Genomic DNA, 15,071 nt, shown 5'->3' with positions numbered 1-15,071 from the left:
TTCATTTCATCCAGGAAAAACTTCTCATCTCTTCTTCTGACCTTCTGACAAACTCATTTAGGTCACCTGGAATTGGAAGAAGTTTGGATTCCTCAATGCAGTTAAGATTGCAGAAGCTGCTGAGCTGCCTGAATTGAAACCTACAGGCGCAAATCTATCTCATGTATTTATTGAATGTTGACGTCCCCCAGTGTCTGAACATTCTATTTTGGATTATCCAAAGGCAGATTTCAATAAAGCATAGAGAGCAGCTGAATGCTTACTGTTTACAGGAAATCATTACGGTTTTATGAAAACCATTTCTGTCATTAAGGTTACTAATGAAGCGTGTGTAGACGATAACTGGTCATGCTGTTTCACAAGCGAACTTGGCTGTTTTGCTCAGTGGCATGCCACATGACGCCACTTCCCTCTGTTGCAATGGAGCATCATATATAATCAACATTCATGCAGCTGGAGAGCAGAACCATCAGTGGACCATATGTATCGTCTTGCGATCCATAAATACAGACCGTAATACACTCTTAATCATGCAGGGGGTATTCTGCAGCTCAAATAGTAGAAAACAATGAAGTGAACTTTTGGGATGAATAAAAGGCTAATCACATTGATCTACTGTATAATAGCTGAGCATCCAACATCCAAAAGATGATTTTAGGACCTCATAAAACTGGTGGCTTTTCTTTTTTTTCTTTTTTTTCCCTTCTTGTTACAGCCGCAGAGTGAACTTTGCCACACCTGTTAAGAAACTGAAGAAGCATGAAAACAGAGTCAGCGGTCAAAAGCCACCAGACCACAGGAGGACAGTAAAATGCACAAAGCCTTATCCCTACTAAAATACAAACAAGGCTTTATTTTTAGGCACTGAGCATCCAGCTCCTCATAATAGTCTCTTTAGTGGGGTGAGGGGGTGGGCTGGGGGATAGGGGTTGATAAACGGGACACAGATGTTAAAGTGTATTGGCCAATGGTAAGGAGAAGTGGGCTGGATTGGAGCACACTCCACAGGTCCGGCCATTTAAAACTACTCTGAGAAACATTTAATACTCATAAGACAGTACTTAAAGGCAAAGCAGCAAGGACACTTCTTTATGAACTTATTTGTCAAAGTCTTTACTTTCTCTCAACCAGAATTCACAAGAGTCACTTTTGAGTAGAAAAAAGATATTCAAGCAAATTCTCAGGAGAGCGGCACCATGTGGGACTTAAAGATGGTGACCTTTCTTCTGCCCTTTCTTTTTGCTACCTGCTTTGCACAAGGTAAGTGGATAACATGTTTTTTTTGTCAAACTGAAATCTGCTAATTGTTTGTGGTATGGTACTAGCTGACTCTAGAGATGTAACCCAACTGATGTTTTTCCATCTGAAGTATTTCAATTTCAGCCATGCAGGTGACTCCATCCCTTTGGCTGAACATGTTCTTATCATCCACAGTAAAGAATTATCAAAAATGACAACATACCGTAACATTGATATTTTCATTATTAGGCAAAGAATAGTTTCACTTGATCACATTCAAATAATCATGTGATTTGCTGCATTGTGGGTTTAATTATTTTAAAAGCGAATCTCGTGTCAAGATTTTAAAAACCTCTCTCTATATATATATATTTTTTTTTAAATCTAAACGTGGATTCCAAAAGTAGAGGGATGATTGGCATTGAATGCTGGACTAAGATATGCAGCATTGTTATGACTAAATGTAACCATGTGATTTTACATAATAATAAAAGTTTATGAATGGGGAAAGGATTGTCCATCTTGTTGACCTAGGCTATGGGCATCTGTTGACAAACACTTTAGTGCCTGGGTTAATTCAGGCTATAAATTAATAATAAATTGCCCTTTATTGGATGGTCTATATATTGGAGAATAATTTCATATTTTAGTAGTATGTGGAAAAAAGATTTTGATATTAATTTTCTCTCCAGTCTCTCCAGTCTCATCATCAAGTGTGTCTCACTCTCTCTCTCTGCCATCTAATGCCCCCATGGTCTCTCGCTGTTCCCTCAAGAATTTATTACTTGTCTACCCATTTGAGGAGACAGCTGTTCCCCGATGTGCTACACCAGTGAAACAGAGAATTGTGTCTGACAAGGCCCAAGTTAAGTCAAAGGATATAGATGGCTTTCTTAAAAAGCCAGATGCCCCATGTCATTTTGGTAATGACTGGCAGACTGGTGCGCCCAGTGCCAGCCTTGCCAACGCAAATGAGGAAGCCATTCAGGCCTGCCAAAGTAAATGCCGTCCCTTCTCTCTAATCTCCCCCAGTTCCACAGGCTAATTCTCCAGATGCTTATCTTTAGAGGAGTTCAGCTGGAGAATGTTGTCCCGGGGGGAGTAGAAGTTTATCTCAGGATGGCCTAATGAAAATGGAAGAGAAAATGGGATCAAAGTTAATGGGAAAAACAAACGTGGTGGTAATGGTATCATGGCCCTTCAAGGTACACCCCGTTCTGTTGCGATTCCTGAATGGGATAAACACTCGAGCGTTCAAGCGCAACTGGACATTTTGGGGTTCTCTGGAGAGACTCAGAAAGGTTAAATGGGGCAGTCACTCAAAAAAAAATCCTCTTGCATCCAAATTTCAATTAAATTCCAAACACATTAAGACATGAAGAACTTCTATGTTGATTAGAGTCACTCTTTGGTAGCAGTGACGAAAGGTCTAGTTAGGAAAATGGGGCACATGTGGGTCTGAGTCAGATGGGGAGGCTGTGGAATGTTCGGTCGGTGGCGAATCCAGCCTTGGATACAATCAGAGAGAGAGAGGGGAGCATCTACCAGACCCGCCTGTTAAAGCACACCTCTGTCAGGGGAAGTGCCAAGCACAGAAAACAGCTTCCACATGTCTGGGAAAGGGTGGCACACACACACACACACACGCACACACACACACACACACACACACACGCACACACACACACACACACACACACACACATACACACACGCCACATGCACACACACACACACACACACACACACACACACACACACACACACACACACACACACACACACACACACACACACACACACACACACACAGGTCTGAGTATTCATTAACCCATAATTGGGGTGGAAATTAGCTTAACTATAAGTGAGTAACAAAGAAAAAGAATAGCTGCTAGAACTCCCAGTAAGCCCAGGATCAATGAGAGCTATTTGAACAGATTCCTTGCTTCTGTTTTAGCGCTCAGTTTTTCACACTTTTGTCCTGTGCCACGTCATTCCTGCAGAAACACTGTAACACTCAATGAACTTCAAGTTTATTCAAGTTACATAATGCATAGATGTTTTCCCCTTGTAAGTGTCTGGAATATTTAAAACAACTCCCAGACCTGTTGAAAAGCCCATGTCACTGCCAACTAAAATCTGGCCAGGATATTTGTCCAATCTGACAGCTCTCTGTTATTGGAAGCCTCCATTTTTCCTGCCTTTTATAAGCTTCTGGCACAGACAGCATATGCACACTCTGTCTCATGAACGCTCTAATGCAAAAAGGAATGCCTTCCAAAAGGCTCACATTATAACTAGAATGCATAGATTATTGGTTCCTCAAATATGTCTTGTTAGCAAGCCTGTTTAAAGCAGGAAGCGTATAAAATCAAACTTACCAAAATAAAAATGCATTAGAGGAAACACCTTGATGCCCTCCCAAAGGAAGAGAAAAGTGTGAGATATTATACTGGCAAATGCTTGACATGGAAATGGCAGTAAACACTGATCGTGGCCTCTTGTCAGAGCCTATGTTCCACCCTGATTCACTGAGGGCCAGCTTATCATTCCTGAGCAGGGGAAACGAGCAGGCAGTTTTTAGAGGCGCACATACTTTCAATTCTCACTAACTTATTGTTTCCACCGCATTCGATATTTTTGACTCGCGCACATGTTGTAGTGTCTTGTTACAACCTGAATTCCTCTGCTCTGAGGTGAGGCGGACAAGGATACATCCATGTTTGTGGGCTTGCTTGATCCATGCCAAGTAGAGACAATGATCAACTATATTTAGTCATGTTTCTCCTAATCAAGACATGGATAGGTGTCAAGTACCCATTCTGCTAAGAATATAGTTCCAAATGTGTGCTCTGACAGTTTGCACGTTGTCAGTCCAACAGTTTGAACATGGGGACTTCCTCTTTGATGACTGTAGGACACATCTTTTTCCGATGTTCCAAAGCCAACATTTTGCTATTAAATTTCACTAATCTCCTGGTAGCTCTTTTAAAAAGTCCAGGACATAGGGTACTATTTTATTTTATTACACATGTTCAATATGTTGTCTTAGACTTAGAACTAAAATTTGAACCATTAATTCACACAATTTGATGTTGATTATTCAGGGTTTTTCATCCTCGTAAGGTCAGGTAACCTGCAGCCTTGAGTGAGAATGTCCTGGTGGCTTTTCATCAAAAAGAAGACTGAGATTCAAAATGAGATATTCTGGCGAGTCTTTTTTCTAAGATCTTAAAATGGCTACATGCTGTCAATCTTTTTGTACGATCAGGCAATGTAGTCCACCTCCAATTGTCCATTCCATGCAGAACTTTATGAACCCTATCACAAATAATTAATGTACATTATCGCATGTTTGTTTTTGACAGAATGCTCAAAGTATTTACAACACTAATCTCTGTAGTCTATAATCTTCAGAGTCAAGCACAAATACATAACTGTCAACACCACATAATTAAACGAAATGAAATATGTACGTAGCTGGAATAATGCCCAAACTGTGCAAAACTCTTTATAATAGCATGTGAGAGTAGCAGCAATTTCTTCTGCAGAAGTGAATCAAACAGAGAAGAAAGAACCATCTCAACTCACTGTGGCCTTCAAAGAAATCCATGGAAAATGTTGGATTAATCTATCACACAGACTGTACATAAATCATTCCTTAGAGGAGAGATGAAAGATGTTGACCTTTGATCCTTGGGTGTTTGAAGTTTAAAATCTGCCGTCAAAGAACATTATTACTGAAGGAAAAAAAGCTGTTCTGAGAGGGTTTGTTGTATACAGGAACATGGCTTCGTGGACAGACAGCGAAATGAATCTGTCAAACCAACTATGTCTGTTTTTATTTCGATGTCTAGAGTGTCTCATTTTTACTTACTACCTGGCAACTTTCCAGTCTGGCAAGTTCAGCCCCCGACAGCGTGAATATTGTCCCTGATTGACAATTAACATTAAACTAGCTACCAGCTGAGGTGGAGAGGAATCTGAAGTTGTGTACTGAAGGCACCGACAACGTTGATTTATGGTCACTTGTTGCACTACTACTAAAGGGAGAAATGTGGCTTGGCTGCATTTAATGGTGAAGTCATTCATAAAAAATGTTTTTTCGTGATTCAACATCTCAGTCAAGGCCAAATTGTCTCCACACGTCTTTGTCATTATCTAATGTAGTTGTGTTCCATTTTAAGAGGGTTTTGGCATCTCGGAACTGCAACTCACAATGTTTGATTGTTTGAAGACTGCGGGCAGTAATACTACGTGTATGTCACTGGAAGAGCCTTGGCCCCTCTCTCCTGAGCCGTACAAACATAATTTCCAGTACAAGGCTCACTCAGAAACCATGACCGCCTCAGTTTGTTGGTGCATGCATCACCTACATGTCAACTCCCAACATCATAACCCTTTCAAGTGTTTCCAGCTCATTTTTGTTCCCAATTTTGTTTCAGAGGGGAGGGTGGGGGCGGTAGGGGGTGGGGGTGTTGGGCAGGCTATGTTCAGGAAACGCCTGGGCATCAAACACCATCAGACAGCTTTTCCACATGTGCTGCAGACCTTAATTCAACTGGACAGCGTTGTGCTTCAGGCAGCGAGTAAAAGAGGGAGAGAGAGAGACAGAACCAGGTTCTCAGTGGCAGTGGTCAGCATGCCTTTGCCGTGTTGTTACGGGGGATCAGATGTCGTGGGCCCTTCACACGCATCTGGATGGACTTTATCCAGACTCTCAGCCCACGCATCGGCTAGTCTAAGTAGGCCAGGTTTCCATCCTTAAGTCTGGTGGTACCCAGACAACTACAAAAAAAGTAAAAAGAAGCAGACACCCAAGGGGCAGCAGCGGAAGATGGAGTGGTCTCCTGCACTTGCCCCTCTCCACTCCAGCAACATTCACAGATACTCAGACAGGCTCAGGCACACGTCCTGGATGAGAATGACTAATAGGAATGCACATGTTGTATTCTCATAAGTCTTGCCCAGCAGCCATTACATATGGTTACCCTATAGAAAAGTCACAACAGGTTGCACTTACGGGGAGGTGATGGAGAGGCTGTGGTTTTAAGCAATGTTGAGACTCCGTTTTTCTATCACTACAGGAACCATATGGGACAAAATGAACCTCGGAAAGTGGAGCCAGACAGACAGGAACAGGAAACAGGCCTACAACAGCCTCTCCGATCATCAGACCACAGGTCACACTCATGGAATGTCTCGAAGCTCTACTGTGCATGCACAACTGTCTTCATCACTAACACTTGCACTAACATCTGATAAGGATTTTCTGCCATCATCGTTTGGAAGAACTACAGTACATAGGAAGTGAATTATCTTTGGTCGCCACAAACAACAAAGTAAACATTGAAGTGAGATGATTTTGCATGTGGTTTGGTTTAAATATCAACACAACATCAAGGTAAACTGGAGATGAGACTGTGGTGAAAAGCCAAGATACAGTTACACAGGAAGGTGTTAGCTTGAGAGACAAGGTTCCCACTGACAGTTCTTAATTGAAACAAGATTTTTTGGTTCGTCTGGGCTGAGGCTGCCTCTAAAATAGCTGAGATCTTGACAAGGTACTTTGGAAAACCACGTCATTCGTTTACTTCATTGACCCCAAAGGAGACTTTAATTTGGAGCCGCCAGACACCAAGGAGAAGATGCATGGCTGTTTCTAGCAAGGGAGCTTCTCTTCATAGGTTCAGAATTAGTTGAGGAAGGGCTTGAAAAGAGTTTGGTCCTCTGCGCTCCCACGGGCATCCCAACTCCACCGTGGAATGGCTGTAACAGACTGCTCTCTTAAACTGCACATAAACTTTACCCCGGGCCTGACCCGTGTCTCCATTATTGCACAACACAGGGGTGACGGAGTGGACATCCTGGTTCAACATCGACCATCCCGGCGGCAACGGAGACTACGAGCGCTTGGAGGCCATCCGCTACTACTACAGAGAGCGGGTGTGCTCCCGCCCAGTGGCCATGGAGGCCCGCACCACCGACTGGGTCCCCGCTGCGGACACTGGAGAGGTGGTACATTCCAGCCTCGACAAGGGCTTCTGGTGCATCAATAAAGAGCAGCCTCGTGGTCGCAGCTGCTCGAACTACCATGTGCGCTTCCAGTGTCCACCAGGTACTATTCATCACTAAGGACATTGATCACGAGGAGAAAGAAACTGAGAAGTGACAAGGATATTAGACAAAGCTGAGTGGAAATGAGGAGAGAGGAGAAGACAAGTGAGAGACAAATGGAGGAATAAATTGTGAGAGAGAGAGAGAGAGAGAGAGAGAGAGAGAGGGGGGGGGGGGGACAGAGAGAGAGTGAGAGAGAGAGTCAGGGGGAAGGATGGAGAGAGAGGTATTTACTCAGAAAAATAAAATCAACACTCTATGTTTACATTAACTCATAGTCTGCCTTTGGTCTTACATAGGCTGATAGAGACTGAACCAAGAAAGTTACAAAAGCTGCAAAAACAATTACAGTATGTCAGCAATTTTGGTATTTTTGGTAGGCCATTTGGTGAGAGAGTAAGTATTGGTGGTCTAGCATTGGTTTAATTTAGTTTGTACTATCTTCAGGGACAGAAGCAGAGATGGTTGTAGTGAGCATAAATTCTCACCGGGGTGTGTTACTCTCTCTGTTCTCAGTCCATGCCTTCTGGACAGACTGGTCAGGCTGGGGTCCGTGTTCGGCCACGGCCTGCAATGACGTCGGCATCCAGGTGCGCCAGCGCAAGTGCGTGAGCAAAGATCCCACGCCTCTGCTGTTCGGCCCATCCTGCCACGGATCCCATATCGAGAGGAAAGAATGTTCAACTCCGCCATGCGAAGGTATCTCTACACCATAGCATGATCACTGTGAAATTAAGAACAGAAATGGTTGACTGTATCAACAGGGAAAGTATTCTAAAAGGGTAATTGTGTGCACTTTGCTACATCAGATATTCCCAATCAACCATCACATCCCCCTGCATAGCTTTAATCTAGCAGGGTCCTTTGATCAGGAAATGTCACCACATACAGTACATATCTCTCAGGCTGACTTCAAAGCCAGAGCTGGCTTGTCGCAAACGCCTCAAATGAACTGGCTAACATCCTGGTTGTGCTGTTCCCCCTCTCCTCCCCTGCGTCTCCTCTCTCCGCTGCGGCCGAGAAGCCCGGTGGGGCCCCTGGGGTGCCTGGGGCAGCTGCTCCGTCACCTGCGGTGGAGGTCGACGCGCCCGACGGAGGAACTGCATCAGAACCTCAGACACGGTCCGGTGCGAGGGACGTCCGGTCGAGTTTCAGAAGTGCGGGAAGAAACCGTGCCCAAGTAAGGGAAACACGTTGTCACCCATTAATAGCTCCTTTGTGGCTTTGTTTTATTTTCGACATGTCCTTGCGCATGTACTTTGTGCATCAGTGCTTGAATCAAAGTTCCAAGATCAAGAGGCTTCCAGAGGATTTGTCCCAAACATCTGGAATCGCTGATTAGCCTGCCTTGACTCATCGACGAGTACGCACAGCTAATGTGTGAAATCACATTGGCACAACTGGGATCCTTAACTCTGACACCTCTCAGTGAATATGATACAAACAACTCCTTTGTCTGTTTGGATGTGTCTGCGTCTGTGTACGTCTGTGTCTGTGTTTGTGTGTGTGTGTGTGTGTGTGTGTGTGTGTGTGTGTGTTTAGTGGCATGCCAACGCGTTTGTGAGGAGGGTCGGCCAAGTGATGACTGCAGCCGCTGTGTGTGTGAGGGCCATCTGCTCCATGGAGAGGTCCTGTCTGCGACAGGGGTACCACTGGCAGGGGCCCGGGTGGCCCTGGTGAGCCAGCCAAACCTCGTCCGTGCTCGCACCAACAGCAAGGGCCTCTTCAAAATGCCTGGGGTGTGTTCCGGCTCCAAGACGCTCCTCGTCATCAACAAGGAGAAATTCGCGCCCCTCACCGTCGCCACTTTTAACAACGGCAGTAAGACCTCTTGGGTCCACGCCATCTTGAAATCTTCAGGTGAGCCCACACAAGCGTACAAAACACCCTTTGTGTGGTGTTCTTGGCTAACACAACATGACTGCGGTCACGATGAATAACATGACCTAATCAACCACACAGGACAGCCTTGGAGCCGTAGAAACACAGATATGTATATAAACAGAAACCAAATATGCACAGTGCGCCAGAGTGTTAATCACTGTTTCTCCCAAACCACTAATATATCTGAACTACTTAACCAAAATGTTCAGACTGCCAGACATTGTGACATTTTACAGCACTTAAACCCTTGTGTGGCTACTGTGGCAAAAAACTTTGATTGCTTTGCAGAAAAGCCGTACATTGTGAAACACCCCGAAGACAAGGTCAGATATGAGGGCCAACGTGCAATCCTGTGCTGCAAAGCCACAGGGAGCCCCAAACCAGAGAAATATCAATGGTGAGAGAGGATCCAACACAGCTGCCATCACAATGCTCTTTTCTCTTAATCTCAAAAACAGGCCGTCACATAGTAGCATGCTTGCTTTCCAGGTATCATAACGGATCACTGCTAGACTGGAAGGAGTACAAATATGAAGAGGATCTGGTCCTCCGAGACTTGAGAGTGGAGCAGTCGGGCCAGTATTACTGCAAAGCCACCAGTCAGACAGGCAGCATCAAGTCCTCTCAAGCTTTCCTCACCGTTATGGGTAGGTGTGCAACTGTGCATCCAGACATACCACTCAAAATGAAAGATATGAGAATTAAATGACTATATACAGGATGTATAGGTACTGTGTACTGTATGTCTGTTCAAATGAAAAAAAGGATATAAAAAGTGAAGGTCCCTTTAGACTCGCAATTCACTGAGCAGCCGCAGCTTTTTTTATTATTATGCTTGTGCTGGTTCACAAAACTGTTTTTGTCCAAACAAGCCATTGGTTATTCTGGACGCACTGAAGACTAAAATCCCACTCCCCATGTGTTTTGCGATACTGAAATGAAATCCAAGAACGTCAATAAATCCCGATGCTCTTGAAGCCCTCATCAGACAAGTATGCATTCTCACATGCAGCAGAGCTACCCATTGTGCGGAGTCCCATGATGCTTGTTATCCCCGATCTAGAAAGGAGTCTAGTGAGGCGTGTGCTAAAGTCATCAGACGCACGGTTCTGCGCAGAGGGATCAGTTTCCCTTACACTCTCTGCAGCAGCATGGAATATTTACTTAAGTGAATAAAACAACATCCCAACACTAGTGAATAGAGAAGGATGAACTGATACGAAGCACTGGGAAAGTTTGCTAATCACCATGCTTTCCCCATCTGTCAGTAATAAGCGCCTAATTTGGAGAGTGAGAAAAATTTATGTGGGCATTTGACTGTAAACTCTGCCATGATATCATGTGGATTAATTGTTCGGCGAACATTGGGGAGAGCAATTATATGTAATTTCCATCGGGACCGTTGGACAGTTATTATCCAGATAATGATTTGGGGCAGCAACTTTGGCAAATGATATACAAAGTCCAATTAATACTTCTGTGCAAATATGAGCACAGTGTTGGTCTTGTTACACGTCATACTGAATGTGTGTGCGTTGTGTTGTTTACAGGTAAAGGCACACCAGCATGCAAGGCCACACCTGATGGCCACATGGTCAAGCTGCCCTTCGACTGTGTCCAGCCTGATACCAACTCCAAGTTCTATGATGCTGGCCGTTGTCCATACAATAAATGCGTGGGCAATCTGGACTACGACATGCGCTGCAGTGATGCAGGTGGATTCTGCTGTAGCGTGAAGACCATGGAGACCCGGCAGATCAACTGCGGCCGCTACACGCTACCCATCAAAATCGTGACCGAGTGCGCCTGTCAGAGCTGTGTGGAGCCCAAGGTGCTCGTGCGTGGGAGAGTGGTGGCGGCAGACGACAACGAACCCCTGCGCTTTGGACACATCCTCATGGGGAAAGAGAGGGTGGGAACCACCGGGTTCCAGGGTGGCTTCACCCTTCAGGTGTCCCCAGGTGTACAGAGGCTGGTCGTGAACTTCGTCGACCCCACGGAGAAGTTCATAGACACAGTCAAGGTGTTCATCTTCGACAAAAAAGGTGGATCTGTCTACCACGATGTCAAGGTGATGCGTAAAGTGGAACCCATTGACATAAACGCAGGTGAGACGAACACCATTTACCTGGGAGAAATGAAAGGAGAGGACCCTATAGGCCAGATAGTCATCCCACCCAACTCCTTCCACAAAAACACAGGCGAGGTATACGAAGGCACAGTGAAAGCCAGCGTGACATTCATAGATCCGAGGAACATCACCACAGCAGCGGCAGCCCCTGGTGACCTCAACTTTGTGGACGACGAAGGAGACACCCTGCCGTTGAGAACGTACGGGATGTTTTCTGTCGACTTCAGAGACGAGGCGAACCAGGAGGTCCTCGGGGCTGGGGCAGTGCAGGTGCTACTGGACACGCAGCACGTCAAAATGCAAGAGCACATTCCCACTATGAAACTGTGGTCACTCAATCCAGATACGGGCATTTGGGAGGAAGAGAGCAACTTCCACTATGAGAAAGCGGCAGGAAATGGGAGGAGTAAGCGGGAGGAGCGAACCTTCCTGATTGGGAACATGGAGATACGCGAGCGGCGTTTATTCAACCTGGACGTGCCGGAGAATCGCCGTTGCTTTGTGAAAGTGCGGGCGTACATGAGTGACAAGTTTCTCCCACATGAGCAACTGAAAGGTGTAGTCATCAGCCTTATAAACCTTGAGCCTAAGCCTGGCTTCTCGTCGAACCCAAGGGCATGGGGCCGCTTTGACAGTGTGATAACTGGGCAGAACGGTGCTTGCTTGCCAGCCTTCTGTGATGCTATCACGCCTGATGCCTACACAGCGTACGTCACTGCCATCATGGGAGGAGAGGAGCTAGAGGCAGCCCCATCAACACCCAAAATGAATCCAAATATCATTGGGGTGTCACAGCCATATTTAGATAAATTAGACTATCAGCGGTCAGACCATACAGATCCAGCTCTTAAAAAAACTGCGTTCAGGATAAACTTGGCCAAACCAGACCCAAATAATGTGGATGAGACCAACGGTCCAATATATCCCTACCAGAGCATGATAGCATGTGAAAATGCCCCTGTTGATGCCAACCACTTCCGCTTTTTCCGTGTGGAGAAGGACAAATATGAGTACAACGTGGTGCCATTTGAGGAGAATGACCTGACTACGTGGACAGGTGACTATATGTCCTGGTGGCCAAACCCTCAAGAGTTCAGAGCATGCTTCATTAAGGTCAAGATCCACGGCGCTACTGAGGTGATGGTGAGGTCGAAAAACATGGGAGGTACGCACCCACAGACCACAGGCCAACTGTACGGCATAAGGGACATCCGTAGCACTCGCGACATGTCCAGCGCCAACACATCAGCCGCATGTCTGGAGTTTAAGTGCAGTGGGATGCTATTCGATCAAGCCACCGTTGACAGGTCCCTCATATCTGTGCTCCCACAGGCTAACTGCCGACGCACAAACGTCAACAATCTCTTGCAAGAGTATCTCATCAAGCACCCTCCTGCAGCGCAGAGCAACGAATCACATGCCTTTAGCATGCTAGCTCCTGTTGACCCGCTGGGACACAACTATGGCATCTACACGGTGACTGACCAGAATCCACGCGTCGCAAAGGAGATCGCCATCGGACGGTGTTTCGATGGAACCTCAGATGGCTTCTCCAGAGAGATGAAGGCAGACACCGGGGTCGCGCTGACATTCAGTTGTCCAAAGAGGACTGTGACCCGAGAAGGCCTTTTCCAGCGGCTTCAGACCAACCCGGGTCAGACCCTGTCTCAAATGGCCCGTGACATGAGAGAATCAGAGGGGCTGCAGGTCAGAAGAGGGAGCACCCAGGTGGTGGCCTACCCCTCAGATCAGCAAGGAAGGCCCCAGAGCCGTAGGACAAGCAACAGGAGAAGATCTGTGGTACGAACCCGTTCAAGGCAGTAGATCTGTGCTTGGGTGAGTGTATGTTAACACCTCTGCTCTAGCTATCTAGTATATATATAATGTATATATATGTATGTGTGTATGTATATTAAGTACATGAATTGAAATCTCGCTATGTATTCAATAATTTCTCTTTTACACACCTCATGTTTTCATAGGTTTTGGAGTAACTGGTGCCAATGTATTCATGAACGCAAAGATGGAAATTCAGTCATGTTCTTTCAGCCTTGTGATTCTGGATATGATCCTGGATAATTTCATCTGTACTGTAAATGCTGAAACTGATACTGCAACAACAGGCCAAAATATACAAAGACATTCCCTCAAATACACCCTGAATGGATCCAATCCTTCAGAGCTTCCAAAAAGTCACACCAAGAATTATAATGAATTTGCTGGGTTATCGTGGTTAAAACCAAATCAGGTAGTAAATGTATTTATTATTTTTTTTGTATCATTGCATCAAAGACAGATGGGTCTGCAAAGTAGACTCAGTTAAAGATAAGTCACTATGTTGGACTATCAGGTTAGCTAGTTAATCATAGCCACACGAAGAACTGAAAAGAACACAAATGCTTGCGCAAAAAAAGTGTGTTGCTTTGTCCATAACCTCTCTAAATTACCATGCCATTATGCCAGTTGTGATAAAGCCAGCAGCGACGCACCAAAAAGGACTTCCATAGAGGCTGTGCCAAGACAAGCATCTATGACCAAATGGACTTCATCTGTAGACTAAACAGAAACTGCGGTAGAGGACTTAAGTAAAAGAGGAGATTGTAAAGGATGACACAATGTTCTCCATTCACCGATCTCCTATTATACAACTGGCCGACTTCCTTTAAGACAAATCTCCAATGCTTATGGCTGAGATGTGAAAGTAGTCCACAGAAGCAAGGAATTTTATTTTTTACATTTTTATATCATGAGTATGTGAGTGTAATACCCAGGTGAAATGGATTGCATACTATTATAGGATGTCATTATTTCTCTTGAAGTGCAATACATGTTCTAATGCTGACTTGAGAACCCTTTCAGAAATATCCTACTCAATGAGCCAGGCAAATTTGGCTTTGGTGTACAATATTTGTAGGGATATTTAGCACTATCATATTACTGGAATGAAAACGATAATTTATGACAAAAAAATGGTCACCATTGCTGCAAATTACGAAACTTGTCATACTTCTGTACAGTGCACATTTCTAATTTAAATCTATCCTCGTGGAATGGATCATAGAATCATGAAGATCATGAATCCTCATTGTATATTCATCTGTGTGTTGGTTTTTATGATGTTTTTCAAAAAGAAAAACAGGTTTGGTTCCAGTAATGAGGCTTAAATTAAAATCATGGACATGCTGTTTGTTTGTAGCCACCCTAATGTCCCTCTCATGAAAAAGCTCACTGGACTGAACTAACCTAGCCTCAAAGGATTACTCATGGTCTATAGGGGAATCGACCAGCTTTGGTAAATAAACAGTATCCCAATGGCCTATGTTTATAATAAATTGAACACACTAGAACCACGACAACCGTGCTTTTTAACATACAGGTAACTCAGAGGGTTGATATAGCCTACTTCACAGATAGTATGTTTCCCGTTGGTTCAAAAATGTCCACCGAATCACACTATCAGTTAATGTGAGTAAAAGTAGGCTGTCACATGCTGTCCACAGCTGTGTGAACAAATGATCTCTTATCCGTTTGACAAGCACATCTTTTGGTCCACAAATTTCCATGTAGGTAGGTTCTAAACTGGCTTTAAACAGGGAAAGTAGCAGGTATACATTTCTATGATGTCTGAAAATCTGAACTGAACTGAACACACATGATCCCAAAGATGTCACTTTTTCATTCTCACTGTTTACTTGTACTC

The 15,071-nt window shown here is 44.7% G+C and overlaps 1 protein-coding gene across 1 annotated transcript; it reads left to right on the top strand.

The window, feature by feature from the left end:
* The first annotated feature begins 6,338 nt into the window (after nt 1-6,338).
* Nucleotides 6,339-14,554, top strand: cilp2 (cartilage intermediate layer protein 2). The gene is made up of 8 exons (XM_062556867.1): nt 6,339-6,422; nt 7,088-7,357; nt 8,378-8,536; nt 8,899-9,216; nt 9,529-9,637; nt 9,730-9,887; nt 10,791-13,207; nt 13,354-14,554. The coding sequence occupies exons 1-7, from the start codon at nt 6,344-6,346 to the stop codon at nt 13,193-13,195; spliced, it is 3,498 nt and encodes a 1,165-aa protein (XP_062412851.1). The 5' UTR covers nt 6,339-6,343; the 3' UTR covers nt 13,196-13,207; nt 13,354-14,554.
* The last annotated feature ends 517 nt before the right edge of the window (nt 14,555-15,071 follow it).

The sequence above is a fragment of the Sardina pilchardus genome, chromosome 15 (assembly GCF_963854185.1).
Source record: "Sardina pilchardus chromosome 15, fSarPil1.1, whole genome shotgun sequence".
NCBI classification, from domain to species: Eukaryota; Metazoa; Chordata; class Actinopteri; order Clupeiformes; family Clupeidae; genus Sardina; species Sardina pilchardus.
The sequence above is the reverse complement of the archived record's forward strand: the minus strand, read 5'-3'. Positions and strand labels throughout refer to the sequence as shown.